Source organism: Nelumbo lutea, chromosome 1 (genome assembly GCF_056320005.1).
Source record: "Nelumbo lutea isolate HS-2025 chromosome 1, American lotus-T2T, whole genome shotgun sequence".
Taxonomy (NCBI): Eukaryota; Viridiplantae; Streptophyta; class Magnoliopsida; order Proteales; family Nelumbonaceae; genus Nelumbo; species Nelumbo lutea.
In genome coordinates, this window is record NC_142684.1 from 84,602,637 (window position 1) to 84,622,574 (window position 19,938).

The following is a 19,938-nucleotide window of genomic DNA, read 5'->3' on the forward strand; positions in this document are numbered from 1 at the left end:
TGGACATTCAATTCTGAACATTTTCATTTCTCAGGCTTTGAATCCTGGAGTCCAGACTAATTAAAACAACAAAACAGAAGAAAGGGATGAGAAAGTGAAAATCCAAACAATGGAAAATTGAATCTATGTAAACAGGAAATTCGAAAATGTACTTCTATGTATGTCTACAAAATACAAGAATTTAATCACCATCACTCAGCAAGCCCAATCTGCTTGCAGAAAGAGACATGGACGGTTGTACTGGCCTGAAGCCCAAACTAAAAACGACAGCTTCAAACAGTCGATGTCTCTCTCAATTAAGAAGAGCTCCCACATACACCCAGAGAAGGAGAGAGAGAGAGAGAGAGAGAGAGAGAGAGAGGCTTCTGCGTTAGAAACTAAAATTTTCTCTGTTATTGCTGTTGGGTGTCTTCCCTAGGCTGCTTAAGATCAGCGGTGACGAATGAAGTTAAATCGTCCCAGCTCCAGTAGCCCATCGAATCCATGAAACCACTTGTCACGGGTACCTGCCACGGCGGTGTCATGGGCAAGCTGGTGTTCGTCATGGTAATGGTGGTGGTGGTGATGGTGGAGTCCTCGGCGGTTTCAGCTTCTCCGGTGTAACCACTATACACATTTGATGGTTGAAAGCCTCGGATAAAAGAGGAGGATATTGAAGAGGGGTTGTTGTCGAAGGAGCTTAAACTTGTATATGGAAAGCTGGGCGTAGGAGGCAAAGACAACGTTGAATCCAGTAAGCTGTTGCTGTTGATGTTGACGATGTCGCTGTCCTCGTTGTTGCTCACCTTGCTACTATAACCAGTCTGCGAAGACAGCAGTAGCGACGATGACGACGATGGTGGATGAAGAAGAGCCTGATAGAGGATATCAGAGATGCTTTTCGAATCACCAAGAGCAAGAAGAAGATGTTCTTCTTGCAGCTGCAACTTCTGTTGAGCTTGAATTGCTATATTATTATTAGTACTGCGACTTAGACGACCAGTGTTGGAGGTGGTGGTGGTGGTAGTGGCGGAGTTACTGGCAGTGGTGGTTGTAGGGGTGGTCTTCAGCCGCTTATTCTTGTGTCCACCACCAACGGGAACGTTACGGAGCGTACCTCCATTAGTCCAGTGTCTCTTACAGGCCTTGCAGAAATGACGCGGCTGCGACCGATTATAGTTGTTGTAGTAACAAAACTTGGTGTTGGTAGAACCGCACCTGGGGCACTTCAGCGGGGTCGGCTGCTGTTGCTGTGTCACCTCAGGAGGCTTCGGAAGATCCAGAGCTCCAGCCTGCAACAAGCTATGACCACCCCAATCCAACTCCAACCCATCAACGGACACTTGCTTGGAACTCAAACCCATGGCTTAAGAAAACCAGACAGAAGACGAAGCGATAATCGAGTACTGTTCTCTCTTGTTTGATCTAAACAAACCAAACAAGCAACCAACCTTTGATCGGAGTGCTAGAATATAGATCAATCTGAAGAAGAGAAAGGGAGACAAGAACAAGATTAATCTTGGGCGTAAGATGACCCTCGGAAGAGACCCAACAACGGTGCACAGCACAAGTGGATGATTGAACTAAACAGTTGGGATTCGGATGAGAAGAGAGCATGTCGGGAATCTCTAAATCCTAATCTATCTATCTGTAAAGGGTTGTGGAACGGAGTGGGGAAGAAAGAAGATGACCCAAACCCAAACCCACTCGTATGGTCTATAAGAATTCTGTTTGAATAATATATTTGTGGGGTGAGGATGTACTCTGTGGTTAGGGGGTGAGCCTAGCAGAAGATCCCAAATTATGGACCATGTTTTAAGTTTTTAACCAACCTCTCTCTCTCTCTCTCTCTCTGATTCCTCCCTCTCGCCCACAATTTTATAGTCAGACCGCAGAGTACACCAGGCCAGAGTTACTTAATCCTTAAGGACTTGAGGTGAAGGTGGAGAAAATGGGGCAGGGGCCAGGGGAACCAGGGCCTGACACGTGGATGTATGGCCCACAGAGCCCTCAGTGCCTCCCTTTCCATCCTCGGTGCTTTAGGCTTAGGGAAGGACGTATAATCTATTAAAAGTATATAATAATCAAATATAGTATTAACTCAAAGAATTAGGGTATTTATGAAAGCAACTCTGTTGAGCGTATGGATATATGATACTACGGAACAGTCGAAGGTCGCATTCCGTTTTCTTTCTTTGCAGATTGTTAGTGCGCTACAACACAGCGAGACAAGGACTGGGGCTCGACAGAGACCTTTGGAGAGAGAGAGAGAGTCGGTGGGGAGCCATCAGCGATGGATTGGCTAGTGGGTAAGTGGTCTGTTGTGTCGACAGTGAGTGGGACCCTAGAGAGGGGTGGCGAGAGTTAATAGTTGTCATCACGTGATCCCTTGTATGATTGTATAATAATAAGTGGCTATTATCATTCTCAGCAGGTGATAATAAGTTCAGACTTAAGGAGAGAATTCAGCCGAGACTCAGAATTTTTAGGCTAAAGTACAGTTGCGGTAGTGAGCTTGGAATTGATGCTAATTTACGGATAGATATTAGTGTATAAAATGAAGTTTTTTGATATTTTAAATATTTATAGGTCTACAGTAAAATTAAGAAATATGCATTGAGCCTGTTCATACTTTTCCGAAACTTGAAAGTGAGAGAGGGGGAAGGTAAATAGAATTCTACGCATATCTACTCACAATACACCACCCCCTGAATTGAAAACATCTCCCCTCCATGAGATGTTCTTTATGTATGGCTGTGATGTTATATAGGTAGATATGGACAGAATTTGTGTGGGTAGGAAATCCGGATTTGGATAAATCACGTGTATCTAATTGGATTGAAATTTAGCCACTTAGGTATGATCCATATGGAGTATGGTATATTGGAACGTGGGTTTGGACCACGGTCCACAGTACTCTTCTCAGTAGGGAGTTCAGGTTCAGATCAGAGAGGATAAAAAGAATAATAATTTTTATTACTATGATTAAGGTTTTAACATTTAAAAGTAAATCTTCATTAATTTAAAAAAGGATTAGAGAGTATTGGTTGCTGCATAAGGCCAGAAGCTGTAAGCATAATGTGAGTGGGTGGATTTATGTATTTGAAGGTCGTGTGCGTAGTTTCCACTACATAGAGTATACATATGTAGTTTGCATTAATAAATCATCTGCCATTTAAATACAAAATTACAGAATCCTTAGAGTTTGGATCTTTTAAAATATTGATAGGGAGGTTAAGGTGGCGTTCAATAAATCTGAAAGGTTAAAAAGATATTATTTGTGTCTAAAATCTAAAAAGAAGTATAAATGCTTTTTTATTTTTTAGAGGTTTTGAATATATAAATTTATTTGGGTTGGATAAAGGGATTATAGCTGATAAGGGCAATTTTTGGGTCTTATTATCAATAAAAATAAATTTTTAACATAATTTTTAAAATAGAATAACTTTTTTTAAAAAAATATCAAAAAATGATAAAAACACTATTCATCTTCTTCCTCCTCCAGCCTCCCCATATTCTCTCACACAAACTAATCGGACACTCTTCACTATTCTCTCTCTCTCTCTCTCTCTCTCTCTCCACATTCACCTCCAACAAGAATAGCAAGAAGAAGGGTTCCAGCATATCTTCGATGCACATCCACTTCACATGTATCGGCACTGGAGGCTATTTGGTCTTCAACAAATTGGCAAGAGAAGAATGTGAGGAAAAAGAAGCTGAAGAACACACAGAGGAAGAAAAGCCATCATGTCACAGAGACGTCTATGGGGAATCCAACTCCCGTTGTAGTTGTCCCTGATGTTTGGTGCTCTCCTAGGATCGGTTTCACAACCAATTCTACGTCAATCGATTGTGTTGTGTTGAGACGTCCTATAGTGGGAAGAAGGAGGATTGATAGTGAGAGGATAAATCACAAAGAGGTGTGCCTCCTGTTTATGTTATTCGTGGTTTTTGTTCATATATTGAGTTTTCTTTTGGGATTATAGTTGATAATGGCAACTTTTGGAAGCTTCACACAGAGATAGAAGACATACACCTTCTTATGGATTTGGACAGTTTTCTCCACCTAAAGAATCAGCTTGCGATTAAAGCTTTGACTGAATAAGAAAGAGGGATAATAAGGGTTTAAGAAGCAGCAATGAAGCTCTTTCATGACCATCAAAAGGAGGAAGAGGAGGAAAGAGAAAGATAGAGATTGGAGGTGGAGAGATTTGTTGAGTGGTTTGAAGGATGAAGGAGATGAATAGTGTTTCTATCCTTTTTTTTATATTTTTTAAAGAAAAAGTTACCCCATTCTATAAATTATGTTAAAAATATTATTTTTATTGATAATAAGACCCAAAATTTTCCCTTATCAGTTATAATCCATTGGATAAACCTTCAAAATCTGAAATTCCCTAACTTTACTATTCTACCCCTAGAACATACTATTTGATAAAAATTGTAAAAAAATCAAAGTGCCATGTTAATATTGAATGAAATCAATGTTGATAGGCAAAACAAATAAATCTAGCAATGTTATTTAGGCAGGGAATGAAAATAATGAACAAGAAAGAAAAAAATGAAGATAAAAAAAAAAAAAAAAAGAAAAAGGAAATAGGGGGAGAACAAAATTTACCTAGGTCGGGTTTAGCCTAACTGGAACGATGCAGCAAAGGAATTGCAAACAATTTCTACTTCAGATTATTTGTCTTCAATTGATGATAGCTTCTGTGGATTGCAATCGAGAGATTGGTGGAAGAAGAGTGGGCTTCTAGATGGGAGTTGCTTCGACTGATTTAAGGATGCAACCTTGGACGCTCACCGCTGCTATTGTATGCTGAGAGCTCTATTCACTGCTGCTGTCCAGATGAAGAAGATGAACGGGTCGTTGGGGGAGCGTGGGAAAGAATGAGCAAAAAACAAAACAAATAAAGTGACTGGACAATGGAGGAGAGAGAGAGAAGAGAGATTGGAGAAGAAGAAGAAGCTCACCGCTGGAGAGGAGAAAATAGATTGCCGCTGCTGAGAGTTGCAGCGGCTATCGAAAACGAAAAGACAGAGGAGGCGGAAGCCATGGGACCAAAGAGGAGGAGGAGGAGGAGGAAGAAGAAGAAGAAGAATGGTGAACTAGATGATGAACGGTGCCCACTGGAGGAGGAAGCTCATCGCCACTAGTTTGCCGCTGTGTCAAGTGGAGAAAATGAACAGTGCTCGAGAAACACATATGTTTAGTTTAGATCGTTTTAAGGGTATTTTAGACTTTCGGCCAGGTCTGAAACGCATCTACAGCATTCAACCCTGGCGTATGTCTTAATAGTTCAAATCTGAAAATTCACTTCCAAACAGCTTTGACGTCTGAAAAGTAACATTTTCAAATTTCAGACATCTAAAAAGTGTTATCAAATGCCATATAAATTGCTCAATCGATAAATTAACCATAATCTTCATGTTTATTTGTTGTTATATTAGATCCAAGAGTAATTGGAGAGTGGATAAACAATTTACCCGTGCATGCAAATGAGAGTAATATATAAGGTACTATGTGTATATATTAAAATTAATGCTTGAATCGGACTTACATCAGTATGAATCAAATGCACATATCATATACGGACTTTCTGCTGTAAATTTGGTTAATAAAAACCCATGCATATGCATCGCACATGAGGCCCTACTAGTACATGGAGTTGTGTTAGCTTAACTAATAGTTGAAATTAGAGTCAACTTCACTTCAAAACTCAGTGCAGATGATGTTGACCCGTAAATTGGAACCACCCAGCTGGTGGGTTAGTGATAGATCGATCAGCAGGCTGGATTAGTAGTAAGCATTAAGGCTGTGTTTGGAATCAGTGGAAAATGTCATCAGTATATTTTATATCTACATTAATGAAGTTTTACACTGAACAGTTATAATTAGTGTAAAGCTTTATATTGATTTTATCGATGTAGTATTTACATTGATAATCGATGTAAAACTTTACATTTATATGATGAGGTTTAACACTGATTTACAATATAAAACTTCACTCCTTCCAAATATATATAAAACTAAACCAAAATAGAATTTTACGTCAATCAATACTATGTACTTTTTCTAAACGCAAATAAACTGAACCAATATAAACATTTATATCGTTCTTAATTTATACCGATTCCAAACACAACCTAATTGAATAAAGGGGTTAATATGTATTTGTATAGAAAGCCAGCCAACGAGCCAGGCAGATAAGAGAGTAGGTGGTTTTCAATACGTGTGCATATATAAATATAATTGAATCTATCCTTATTCCTTGGCCGACAATGGTTGGGGTCCAGCGACGCAGTCACATGCTTGTGGGGTGAAGAAGACGCCCATTAATTACTACACTTGTTAGAAGTTAGAGACCACATACATTTGCTGTCTAATTCTTGTACTCATACTCACAGATGCATGGGCAGTTAAGTTTATATTAAGTAGCATATATTATTTAGATGGTTATGTAGCGGGAATAACAACGGGGTGGGTTCAAGGCAAAAATTATATTTACCGTCATTGATTCCGACTTCGAAATAAATCTGTTCCTGACCTCGGTTTTCAATGGGATAAAAATGACTATGGAGATGGCTTTTTCACTGAGATCCCAGTTTATGAAATTTTTAAATTAAAAATAATAATTCTTTTTTTAAATATATTTTAATATATAATATAAATAGTATTATATAATATGTTAATATGGTTGGGCCAGTTGTCTCCCATCACAATCTCCTTCCCAGACCTGGTAGGATCAGAGAAACCGGGGTCGGGGGAACGTGCTATTAGAAATTTGCCACCCTATTAACCCATTAAGATAAACGGGAGGTGGGGTGTGCTACAATTGATCGGTTAGGTGAAGGTGAAAAGAACTGCTCCTCACCTACGGCACCTCACATCGACTTCCCAGGTACATTCCATCGTGTTTTTCGAGAAATATTCTCAATACACGATGGAATGTGCCAATTCCACTTGAAGCCGCGCGCCATAAGATGGATTAAGTATTCCACATTCAGAAAACCACATCGTTGTTGTTTTAATTATTTATTTGTTACCATTAATATATATATATATGGTTAAGACAATAAAGAATGGCGGGGTCTCTATTCTATCACCTGCCCCTGCAGGCTGCGCCATCATTCCTTCACATCCTTTCTAGCAAGAATCATTCCTCCACTTTCAAAACCGGTAAAAATATTGTTCTTTTGGTGATTATAATTGGATTATTAGTGAAGCAAATAATAATAACATGTGAAGAAGAATGGTCTAAGAAGATGATATCCACGCGTCGCTGCTCCACATCGATCTGTCCATTAGTTAGTGATACCAATTGACAACGATTCTTCGAGACTAGCCATGATCACGAAACACTGCCCCCACAAATCTCTGGTACAAGTTCAATGCACTTGATAATTGATATTATTTCCTATTAGTATATTGGTATATGTTGGCACCTCACAACCACCTCACAGGCGCGTCTCATCGTGTATTAACAATATTTTTTTATAAATAATAACATACAAGTATAGGAGATGTTTTCCATATAAGTGGGATCAGATTCGATTTCTTTATTATAAATTAGTAAAACAAATCCGAGATGCACCTCCAAAATAGTCATATGGGATGCACCTCCATCACCGTCCACACACACCTGGGCCCCACAAATTGTTCCTCTTGGATGGTGATGGAAAACCATAGGCTGAATGACCTTTCTGCTTCTGGATCTCGTTCTTTGGCAGTTAGGCATGTTCATTTTAAATAAATTTGGTTCCACACCTCAGCTTGGCACCTTGTCAACTAAGGGAGACCTTAGCTCGATACCTCGCTTGTTAGGGAAACCTCAGTTCGACACTTCAATAGCTAAGGGAAACCTCGGTTTGGCACTCTAAAAATTGAGGGAGACCTTGGCTATTTGAGAGGCCTACAATCATAGGTAGTTGAGCTCGAACTTTCAAGCTTTTGACTCGAGCCGAGCTCGAGGTCAAGTCTCTAATTCGAATCGAGCTCAAGCCTGATAGTTTATGAGCTCAAGTCTCATTTTTTTTTTCTATTTAATCATCTATATAAATATATTACTCTGAAATGTGTACATAAGAAGACCTAAGGATGAGGGAAATGGAATCTAATAGTATTTTTTGCCTTTTTCTCTTAGAAATTACAAGAATGCCATTCTCTACCAACTCTCTCTCTCTCTCTCTCTCTCTTGCTTTTTTTTCTTTCAAATTACAAGAATGCCACTCTCTCTTGCCATCTCTCTTTCTCCATATAAATTACAAGAATGTCACTCTCTCTTCAACTGAGGGAGACCTCAGCTCGGCATCTCGACTGCTAGGGGACTTGCAATCAAAGGTAGTCAAGTTTGAGCCGAGTCGAGCTTAAACTTCTGAGCTCAAGCTCAAGTGTTTAATTCAAATCGAGCTCGAGCTAGATGACACCTCAACCACTAAGGGAGACCTCGACTCAGCACCTCGGTTACTAAGGAAGATCTTGGCTCAGCACCTCGACAACTGAGGGAGACCTTAGCTCAACACCTCACGTCTCTAATTTGAGTCAAGTTCAAGCTAGACGACACTTCGACCACTGAGGAAGACCTCAGCTCGACACCTCGGCCACCGAGGAAGATCCCAGTTCAGCACCTCGACAACTAAGGGAGACCTCAATCAACTTGGCACCTTGTCAACTAAGGGAGACCTTAGCTCGACACCTCGCCTGCTAAGGGAACCTCAGCTCGACACTTCAGTAGTTGAGGGAGACCTCAGTTTGGCACCTCAACTCCGCACCTCGGCTGCTTGAGAGACCTACAATTAAAGGTAGTCGAGCTTAAACTTTCGAGTTTTTGACTCGAGCCGAGCTCGAGCTCGAGCTCAAGTCTCTATTTCAAATTGAGCTCGAGCCTAATAGTTTATGAGCGAGCCCCTACAACGCAGGGTCCCCTCTGCTAGTAAATTAGTAAAACAAATTTGAGATGTACATCCAAAATGGTCATATGGGATGCACCTCCATCATCGTCCACACACACCTGGGTCCCATAATTTGTTCTTCTTGGATGGTGATGGGAAACTGTAGGCTGGATGACCTTTCTGCTTTTGGATCTCGCTCTTAGGCAGTTAGGCATGTTCATTTTAAATAAATTTGGTTCCAACATTCTTATGTAATGTAATTTATTCAAATAAAAAGAGAGAGGCAGGAAGAGCAAAACATTACCTGTGAGAACCGGGGGAGACAAAGAAGGATCAGCTAATTAGATGGGAAATAGTTTGTAGAAGGAAGGAAGATGGAGGGCTAGGGTTAGGGAGGCTAAAAGAAAAGAACCAGGCTCTTCTGGGAAAATGGTTGTGGAGATTCTCGAGAGAATCAGATAGGTTATGGCATAAAGTGGTTGCTAGTATTCACGAGCTCTCAGAGAATGGGTGGGATGCTAAAACGTCTAGCAAGGCTTCTTGCTTTTCACCTTGGAGAGTGATTCAGAAATGCCTTCCTTCTTTTCTCAATCACATCAGACTCGACATTAACTCAGGTAACAAAATCAAATTCTAGGAGGATCTTTGGGTGGGTGAAGCCCCATTAAAGGATTCCTTCCCTTCCTTGTTCACCCTATTTGCTCTCAAGGGAAAGCCAATTTCTGAGTTCTTGGTCCCCTCTCCCTCAATTAATGGGCTTGGATGGAATCTTGGCTTTCGTAGAAATGTGAGGGATATTGAATTGGGCCTTGTTTCAAACCTTCTACACATTCTTGAGGGGGTTTTCCTTGACATAAGTAAACAAGATGATAGAATTTGGACTCTACATCCATTTGGGGTTTTCAGTTGTGCTTCCTTTTTCAAGTCATTGCATATCTTCTCAACCATTTACTCCCTTCCTAATCAAATAGATCTGGTGTCATCCAATCCCCCCCCCCCCACAAAGTGAGTGTTTTTGAGAAAGAGACCTAGGTGGTGACTTACCCCAAATTGGTGCTGCTTGTGTAAATCCAATGGTGAACCTGCTCTTCATTTGTTCATTTCCTATCCATTTGCTTGTGTTATTTGGGATTGGTTTTTTTCTCTTTCTAGGTGCAGGTGGAATTCTCCGAACTGTTTGGACAGGTTGTTTGATGGCTACATTTTCAGCTGGCCAAAAAGGAGGGGAAGACTGATGTGGAGGTGTACAAGAGCAGCAGTAATATAGACCTTATGGGAGGAAAGAAATAAACGTATTTTTGAGGAAAAGAAAAGGATCAAATAACCATTAATTGAAGGGATTATGGAAAATGTGGCTTTCTGGATGAAGACAATAGAGTTGTTCTCAGCTTATTGATGATATATTATGGAACTGGAGAACAATTGCAGCCTCAACTTCAGCAAAGCGGAAGGCACTAAAGGACTAGAAACCCCCAGAGGTAGGATTCCTGAAATTAAATTTCAATGGAAGTAGTTTTGGGAATCCAGGGCCTTCTGGAATTGGAGGGGTTTTAAGAAATGAAAGCGGAGTGATCATGAGAATGTACTCATGCCCCACTGGTGTGGGTGACTTTGTAACAGCAGAATTAAAGGCAATAATATATGGGATGCAAAAATGTATGAAAATGGGGATTCGAAAAGCTAATAGTTGAAGGCGACTCCAAAATAGTAATAAGTTGGTTAAAACAGAATGAGAAGGTTCATTAGTTTTTCAGAAATAAAATCAAACAGTTTAAGAGGTTCTCAAGGGATATGCGGCTGATATTTTAATGGACTCCTAGGTCGGCAAATGGCCTAACTGACCAACTAGCAAGGGGTAAATAGGGTAGAACGCTTTTGGGCTCAGTTCTAAGATTGATCTTCAATTTGTCTTTGTATTCTATTGTTGGTAGCCGTGGCTGCCCTTGTTTCTGTACTCTCTTCTTTCTCTAAGTTGTAAAATTTGATTTTAATTACTGACAAAAAAAAAAAGAAGAGAAGAACATTATCAGCGGGAGAATAAACAATTTATCCATCCTGCAAAAAGTATAAATTAGATGAATAACTGATACCCTCCGAAAATTTTATTTATCATAAAATCCATTATAATAGCATATAAATATAGAGATAACAATCAATTATCCGTTTTACCAATTTACCTTCCCGTAATACCCGAAAAAAATGACGAGACTCTATATATAAGAAGTCACCACGCCAGATGAGTGAGATAGAAAAATAGGTTTGGAATCGAATTACATTCTCATACAAAACGTCCGTTCCTGATATAGCCACCAGGCCACCCCTCCAGCCCATTGTTTTTGTGCTTTCAGAGTGATCCGACCCGCTATTATCTTTTAGCCCAAGTACCCAACCAACATTATTACACGGGCAGAGAGGCAGAGACTTAATTAGAAAGCTAACTTGACAAGAGATTCATTCTCACTATATAACAAAGCAGAACACGCAAGTGCACAGTTGGAACACCTTTCTGCGTATTCCAACCACCACCTACAATCCAGCTTCCATATAACTTGCTAGTTTCAATCCGACATAGATCTGGCCCAATCCGACCAGCCACTCTGGGTCCAGGCCCAGGTCCGTGTATTTGATCATGAATCGTACTGGCAGGTGTGGTCCATTCCGTAGGGGCTACCCAACATGGTGTGGACTGTGGATTGTGGAAGTGGCGCGCGCGTGAAGACATGATGGCCACCGACCAGAATATATACAACTCAAACCAAATATACCACATTACAGTGCAAATTTATTTGCATTCATATAAAAGTAAAACTGTAGTAGTGCAAATGGTTTTAATGCAATTTTTTATTTTGATCGCAGTATATATAAAAGTAAAAAATTGAATTAAAACTTACCCTCCTATATAAATAAAATCGAACTGCAACCAAACCTAATATTTGTCTGATAGAACCACTAAAAGAGTAAGAAAGAAGAAGTCAGCAACAAATATAAAAAAAAAAATTCAAACTGACCGACAATTGCAAGTACAACACGTTCTTCCTATATCACTTTTCCTATTTGACAATTATACACTAATAAGAATAATCCTCATTAATCTGATATTATTAAAGAAAATTTGTAATTGAGAAATATTCGATGGTTGAAGCCTTGAAGGTGTATTAATTGTTTGAATATTAATTCGTGATCATGGCACGAGGGGTTGGTTCTTGGTTGGTCCAATTGCAACTTTGTTAAAGAAGAAGAATATTCCCTTTTGGGTATTGGACACTGGAGGAGAGCTTATTTTGTTTTGTGGCCATGCGAATCAAGCAGAAAGCTGAATCAAACTATGGCATAAACCCAACCATCTCTCTCTCTCTCCTTTCTTTTCCTGAATCGTATTTTTTTTTTCAAGTGTGGAAAGATCTTGTCGAGTAAGGTATTTAGGTTTAGGACGTGACTAGGACAGTTGTTGAGTTGTGGAATTGGGTTTTGATGGGGATATGTGGGGTACTGTCTTTGACGTGGTCTCAAGGTCTAGGTAAGCCCACATGTACTGCATCTGACGTATACAAGTATAAGATGCTGGTGATCCAAGGGGGGGGCCTTAAATTTCCACGTGCTAGAAGTATCCCGGCATTATATATCCAATAGTTGGGTTAGAAAGATTTAAACGCAACTAGAGGTGGTAATCTCTCACCCAATTCATCTAACATTTTTTTCTTCTCTGCTGGCCACTTAACAATTCTCTCTCTCTCTCTCTCTGGTGCAATTCATGGGTTTAAAAATCGGTCAGGGAATGAATAGCCATTGTTCCGTCCATCCTCACAATTCTTAGTTCTATGGTATAATTGGGGTAGGTGTCAGTTCAGAATTGATGTTAATACATGGACGGGTATTGACATTTAGGGTGGAGGTATTTGACATTTTGAATTATTATAGATGTATAGTATAATTCAGAATTCTGAGGTAGAGTGTAATATACTTATTCGATTATTTTTTTAATCTTCACCTAATCTAATTGTTAGCTTTTTGAGTTCAATCCACCTCAGAAATCATAATATATATAATTGGACAGTTTGGATCGGTGTAAAGGGGAAAAGATTCTCAATTTACAGGGGTGCTGTTTATACATTATAAGGGATGATAAATGCATTTGGAGAATTAATAAATGAACTTTGAGGTGGGGTGGGCTATAAAAAGGTCTTTTTTATGGAAACCTAATTGCTACTTAGTATTGTTAAATTAGATGGTATTTGATTTTATTGCCATTTATCAGAAAATTGATGCCAGTTCAGCGTTAAATAAACATTTCCTTCAATTGGCTCTGAAATTTCATTTGATTAAACCATTTATCAATAAAACCATGGTTTTCAAAACTGGACCAGGCCGGAAAAACCGGGACCGGTTACCTGACCAGTTCTGTTTTTCCCCAAAACCATTGATTTTGATCAGTAAACCGTTGAATCAGCCAGTTAATCATTCAAACCGTTTGAACGGTTGACTGTTTTTCAATTTTTTTTATTTTTTAAATTTTTTATCAGAACAGACTGACCGTCTAAATTAAATGGTTAAACCGTTTGACTCAATAACCAGACCCCTGACCGGTTCGATCACCGAATAGGTTTTTAAAACCATGAATAAAGCATTTTTATCGGGTTATGTGAGAATCATCATCCAATAAGTGTTATTTTAATGTTTCACTTATGTGACGCCTACCTTTCATAAAGTGACAAAGACCATTTTTAAGAAAAATTCATACAAAACGTTCTTGTGATGAACGACAAGGATATGGTTCAACTCAGGCTGTGATAAAGTTGGGTTCAAAATTTATGATTCGTCCAGGAAGCCAAGTTAATTAATTCAAACATGAAAAATGATGCTGGTGATTCGTTTTTGATTGAAACATTGGGTTGATTGGGTCAAGCGTAATTGGTTTGAAGTCAGAAGATGGACCAAAATGTGAGGTCGAGAATTGATAGTGCCTGTCAACATGACCGTCTTGATACAAGCATTAAATTAAAGCATACCTGGTTTCAAAATAAGGACTAAAACCAGTCTATAGATGCTCATTGTTTTTGATGAATACATGGCATTAATTTCATCCGGTCGAGGATATAATAGACATTAATATGTTAAAAATTAGAAAAAAAAAAAAAAAAAAAAAACACTAAAACCTGAACCCATCTAAAAATTTTATTGGATACATTAAACACACTTTCTTTTTCACATTTGCTACCCAAAGATACCGACATGCCGACAAGAGCGAAAGAATATTGCAGGCATGTGACAATGCAAAAGATAAATACTTATAAGAGTTTAAAGATAAATACTTTAGAAGACATTTCAGCAATTTACCATTTTTATTTAAATCCCAATATTAAAAGTAGAGAGAATTTCCACCTCTAATATTTGTCTTTGTTAAAAGGCAGACAAAGATCACAGAAAGCTAGACAAAGAGAATATAAGGCCAAAGGTTGGGTGTGGCGGGGTCCCATAAGCCATAACTTGCTTGCCATTTATAACATAAGCTCAACGTATCAAGGCCTCGATTCAATCAATGGGTTCTATCATTGAAAATAAAATGATTAACCTGATTACACCATTTAAATCATGTGTTTTACTCTACACATGTGGAGAGTAGATCAGAATAAGAGTGCTTACTGAGGTCGATCGGATGGGACAAACTGACAAACAACTGAGAAGCTCATTGGGTCCCTGAGTCACTGGTTCAAACGTCCAATTGATCAGTCCAAGTGTGACAACATTAGTTTCAGCTTCAGCCCAACAAGGCAAGAACTGATGATGTGAGCTGGGGAAGTGAATGCATCACACCTGGCGATTGGCAAACCCAAGAGCTTCCCTTTAAATGGAAGGACTAGGTTGGCAATATCATGAAGTCATTCCTTTAAAAATGTTAAACTATTATTTGATGCAGAACCTGAACTTTGGAGTTACTGCTGGTTCGACAATGCATAGGCTTCAAATCTGCAACTACAAAAGTGGTAGCTGAGTTATCCCGCCAATGAAAAAAAAAAAAAAATTAGGGGGGACTACAACTTCATCAGTTGGCTCAGTCAGAATTAGGGCTGAAATGGAATTGAACTCTAATCGAATAGATCAAGTTTGGGTTTGGATCTCAAGGTAAGTTCGAATAGCTATTAATTAAATTCAAATTCAATTAATAAAAAGTTTGAATCGAAAACTTATAAATTTAACCCTATTAACATATGTAACATATACATACATATATAAAAAACATATTTTTATGTTTCCTTTAATACAAGGTAGGGATCACATGTGTGTTACCTCTAGCAAACAAACAAGACAGAGTCACATCTGAATTTATACTTGGCCTATTTACACTTTCATTCATTTACCACACTAGTGCAAACCAAATGGAACCCAAGGATTGATTTCATTTGGTCCTAATCCACAAGATTGCACCTCCCTTGAAATCAGGGATAAGAATTAACAACTGTCTGATGCTTTATTGTCTAATACCTGACCTTGCAAGTTGCAACGTGCTTCCAAATGAATGTGACTTGTTTGGTTACATGCTAGTGGAGCTTTTCCCCTTTTTCTCCCCTTTCCAACATTAATGTAACCAAACTTAGGCATTGAAGGAATAGGTTGGCATGTTTGCAGAGTGTAGACAAGCAACTTCATGAGGTGCACTGTTGCTTGCATACCTCTTCAAAATGTTCTTCCTAGTCCCAACTATTATTTAAAAATCTTTGAGTCCGTTTGGTTCACAGTCGCACTTGGAATCGGAATTGGAATGGTCTATTCCTGTAGCCTGTTTGGTTCAGACAGGAATAGGAATAGGAATAGAAATTTGAATCAGTAGGAATAAGATTTCATTCCCAAGGAAGGGGAGGGAATGACCATTCCCTCAAATAAGGGAATGTCATTTCACCAAGAATGGGAACGGGGTTCTGATTCCACCCAACCAAATAGTTAGAATCAGAATAGCCCATTCTAATTCCGATTCCATATCCCTATTCCTGCGAACCAAACAGGGCCTTAACAACTTAATTGTGGTTTGATTTCTTAAGGCTCAGTTTGGAAAAAGTGTAAATACAAATATATACAGTGCAAATACATACAAAATACAAGGTTTTGCACTCTACACATTTCTATTTACACTCTTTCCAAACTGAGCCAAATACATAATATACAAAAAACAAGGTCATGCAGTCTATATATCTGTATTTGTACTCCTTCCAAACTGAGTTTAAATACCACAAAAAGCATTTGGTCACTTAAAAAGTTTGTACTCCTTCCAGTCTATATATCTGTATTTGATAGCACCATTTTTGTCCTTCTCTTCAACACTTTGTTAATTTCAGGTAACAAAAGGCATTTGGTCACTTAAAAAGTTTTTTTATCATTAATAAAGTGAAAAAGAAATTGTTATAAATAGGCTCTTTATAGAACAGATTTTTCATTATTCAATTAGGAAGAAAGCATTAATGAAATGCTTTTTTTTTTGTTTTGTTTTGTTAATTTAAAGCAATATTACATTGCCTGAAAAGGTAAATGGGCCCTGAACTTGCATTCATGAGTTTGTTGTCCTTACTATAAATTTTAGCCTGTGGGCCGCTATGGACCAATTTTGAAGCTCCAATACGTAAAATCTGGACAGCCCATTCTTGATGGGCCCAACAGGCCATGGGGAAATGGCTGGAGTAGTTGAAATTTTGAAATAGAGGAAACATGGACCTGGCAGCTTTACATGGACCTGGCAGCTTTACACCGCTAGCTATCTCAATTCTTCACCGTGTCCAAATAAAAGAAACTGGGAAGCTGTGTGGCGATTGATGAGCTAAGCCCATGAGGATTATAATTTTTTAGGGCCATTTGATTCATGGGAATAGGGATTTGAAATCGGAATCGGTTGGCCCATTCTGATTTTAACCATTTGATTGGATAGAATCAAAATCTGATTTTCATTCCTGGTGAAATGGCATTCCCCTGTTTGAGCCTTACGAATGAAATCCCATTTTAGTCGATTCCTATTCCAATTCTAATTTCTGTCTAAAGCAAAGATGTTATAGAAATAGATCATTCCGATTTCAATTCTAAAGGATTTTGATCCCGATTCTAATTTAGATTCCGATTGCAAACCCAAGGGGCCCTTATTCTATTAGTAGTTTGTAGAAGCTTCAATTACCGGATGATTTTATAAACTTTGATGGGTTAAATATTAGAGACTAAACCAGCACCTCACAAAGTTAGTCACGATTAGCCAAACCCAATTGCTAGTCAATTGACATTGTAACAATCATAATGAGTGTCTGGGAAACCCCAGTACTTGAATTTAACTATTTGAATTTATGCCTACTATGAGTCAAAGATTAAATGATCAAATTACCTTATTTGAACTTGTCTGATCCTTCCAACAGGTCCCTCTAGATCAAGATCCATTTGGATAATCTCGACAAGGCTTCCTTGGTGTTGCCTGTTTTGATTATCGGCACCCCTTCGATCTTCCACTTACATCAGTGGGAGATCCTAGACAAAATTTTCTTCTCTCAGAAAATTTTCCTTTGGACTTCAGCTTGCATACATAGATCTCACAAAAATTAGTTCAATCTGATTAAACTTTTCTGCTAAAGTCAGCATGGCAAACAATATTGTGCAACAACAAGTTGCAATTACAGCAAGGCTTGAAGATACACCAAACCCGTTCTACCTTCATCCAAATGAGAATCCATCTCTGGTGTTAGTTTCACGAGTCTTATCAGGACCGAAATTTCATTCATGGTTTAGGTCTATGCGAATGGCTTTACTATCAAAAAATAAACTTGGTTTTGTTGATGGAAGCATATCGATTCCTTCAAAGGATGATCTCACTTATCCAGTCTGGCAAAGATGCAACACTATGATATATTCATGGTTAATCCGTTCCTTATCACCTTCAATTGCCAAAAGTATTTTGTGGTTAGATAATGCTGTGGATATTTGGAAGGACTTATATGATAGATTTTCTCAAGGAGATGCTATAAGAGTCTTAGAATTGCAAGAAGAAATTTATAATTTCCGACAAAACTCATTGTCTGTCACTGATTATCACACCCAATTAAAGATTCTATGGGATGAATATGTCACTCTTAGACCTATTCCAGTCTGCACTTGTGAGCCCCAATGTTCTTGTCAAGCACTCAAAGATGTTAAGAAAGCTTATCAGAATGATTACTTTATCAGATTCTTGAAAGGCCTCAATGATAATTTCTCAACAATTAGGTCACAAATCTTCTTGATGGACCCTTTGCCCAACATCAACAAATTGTTTTTTTTAGTGCTTCAACATGAGAGACAGTTCAATAATCCTATGATTAAATTTGAGGAACCAGTTTCTGTGTTCTTGGCTCAAGGACAAGGATCTAATTACAATCGAAGACCATTTGTTCCACAAAATTCGTAGCAATCTCAGAGACCTCCTTCCTCTTCTAACTCTAGTTCAAGAACCACTAATTCAATAAGGTCCTACACTAATACAGGATCCAAGCCAATCTGTAGCCATTGTAACACTCCAGGACATACAGTTGAAACTTGCTATAAAAAGCACCAATACCCAGTTGGCTATAAAGGAGGAAGAGGCAAATTTGGTTCAAGAGTTGTGCATGCCAACCAAGTTTCTTATAACAATGAATTAGCAAATGAAGGCATAGATGTTTTAGATTCTTCAATTCCTAACTCCACATCTAGTGTCCATAATGGATTCACTTCCGCCAATAGTATGGCCACCTCTCAAATTACTCAGGATCAATACAATCAGCTCATGAGTCTGCTTCAACTGGTCAACCTTGCTCCTGATTCTGCATCAACTCCTTTCTCCATACCTCAGGTCAATTAGTTAACATCAACATTTACTTCAATTGCCAATGAATCAGGTAAATTCATTCTTTCATGCATCATTGATAATAATAAGTCCTATCAAACACAATGGATTCTTGATAGCGGTGCCACTGATCATATAACCAATGACTTATCCAATTTTTCAACCTATGCACCTATCACAAATACACATGTAGTTCTACCCAATAACCAAAAGGTTTCAGTTCCTTACATAGGAACTGTTATATTCTCTTCCAATTTGGTACTTCATAATGTTCTTTATATATCTCATTTTTCTTTCAATCTCATATCTACTAGCAAGTTTACTGATTCATATCCTTATTGTCTCATTTTTCAACACAATCTGTGTATCCTTCAGGATCATCAACGTTGGAAGACGATTGAACTAGCTAAAAAGATTAATGGCCTCTACAGGGTTGTCCTACATTCTGTTTCTCATAATTCTTCGCTTACTTGTAATTCTGTCGCTATTCCCTTTTGTAATAAGCCTAATGCCACTGATATATGGCATTTTAGGATGGGGCATTTGTCCAATACTCGATTGAATCTTTTGAGAGAATTGGATCATACTATTTCACTACCATCTTCAAATTACTGCTCTATATGCCACTATGCCAAACAAAGAAAGCTCTCATTTCCCATCAGTCAATCTACTTCTGCAAACTGTTTTGATCTGATTCACATTGATATATGGGGCCCCTTTTCCACTCCTTCCTTCTATGGCATAAGTATTTTTTGACAATAGTTGATGACAAGAGTAGATATACATGGATATACCTTATGAAAAGTAAATATGAAGCTAGACAACATATTCAAAACTTTTGTCTTTTGATTGAAACTCAGTTTTCTACAAAAATAAAGTGTATTAGATCCAATAATGCTTTGGAATTTAATATGCCTGATTTTTACGCTTGAAGAGGTATAATTCATCAAACTACATGTGTATATACTCCTCAACAAAACTCTATTGTTGAGAGAAAACACCAGCACATTTTGAGTGTTGCCAAAGCCCTCAAGTTTCAATCACAACTTGCCCTTCCCTTCTGGTCTGACTGTATTTCTCATGCAGTCTATCTAATAAATAGAACTCCTTCCCCAATCATTTCAAACAAAACTCCATTTCAACTTCTTTACCATACTACTCATTCATTTGATCATTTGAAAGTTTTTGGATGCCTTTGCTTTGCCTTTACGCTTGATACAAATAGAAGCAAGTTTGATACTAGA

General features: G+C 38.3%; 2 protein-coding genes across 2 annotated transcripts; one reads left to right on the forward strand and one right to left on the reverse strand.

Moving 5' to 3' along the window:
* On the reverse strand, positions 1–2,052 carry LOC148875807 (uncharacterized). Its single transcript, XM_088966283.1, has one exon. It carries the CDS (start codon positions 1,341–1,343, stop codon positions 393–395), a length of 951 nt encoding a protein of 316 aa, XP_088822409.1. The 5' UTR covers positions 1,344–2,052; the 3' UTR covers positions 1–392.
* A 15,421-nt stretch (positions 2,053–17,473) lies between these two features.
* Positions 17,474–18,277, forward strand: LOC148875808 (uncharacterized). The gene has a single exon (XM_088965788.1). It carries the CDS (start codon positions 17,474–17,476, stop codon positions 18,275–18,277), a length of 804 nt encoding a protein of 267 aa, XP_088821914.1.
* The last annotated feature ends 1,661 nt before the right edge of the window (positions 18,278–19,938 follow it).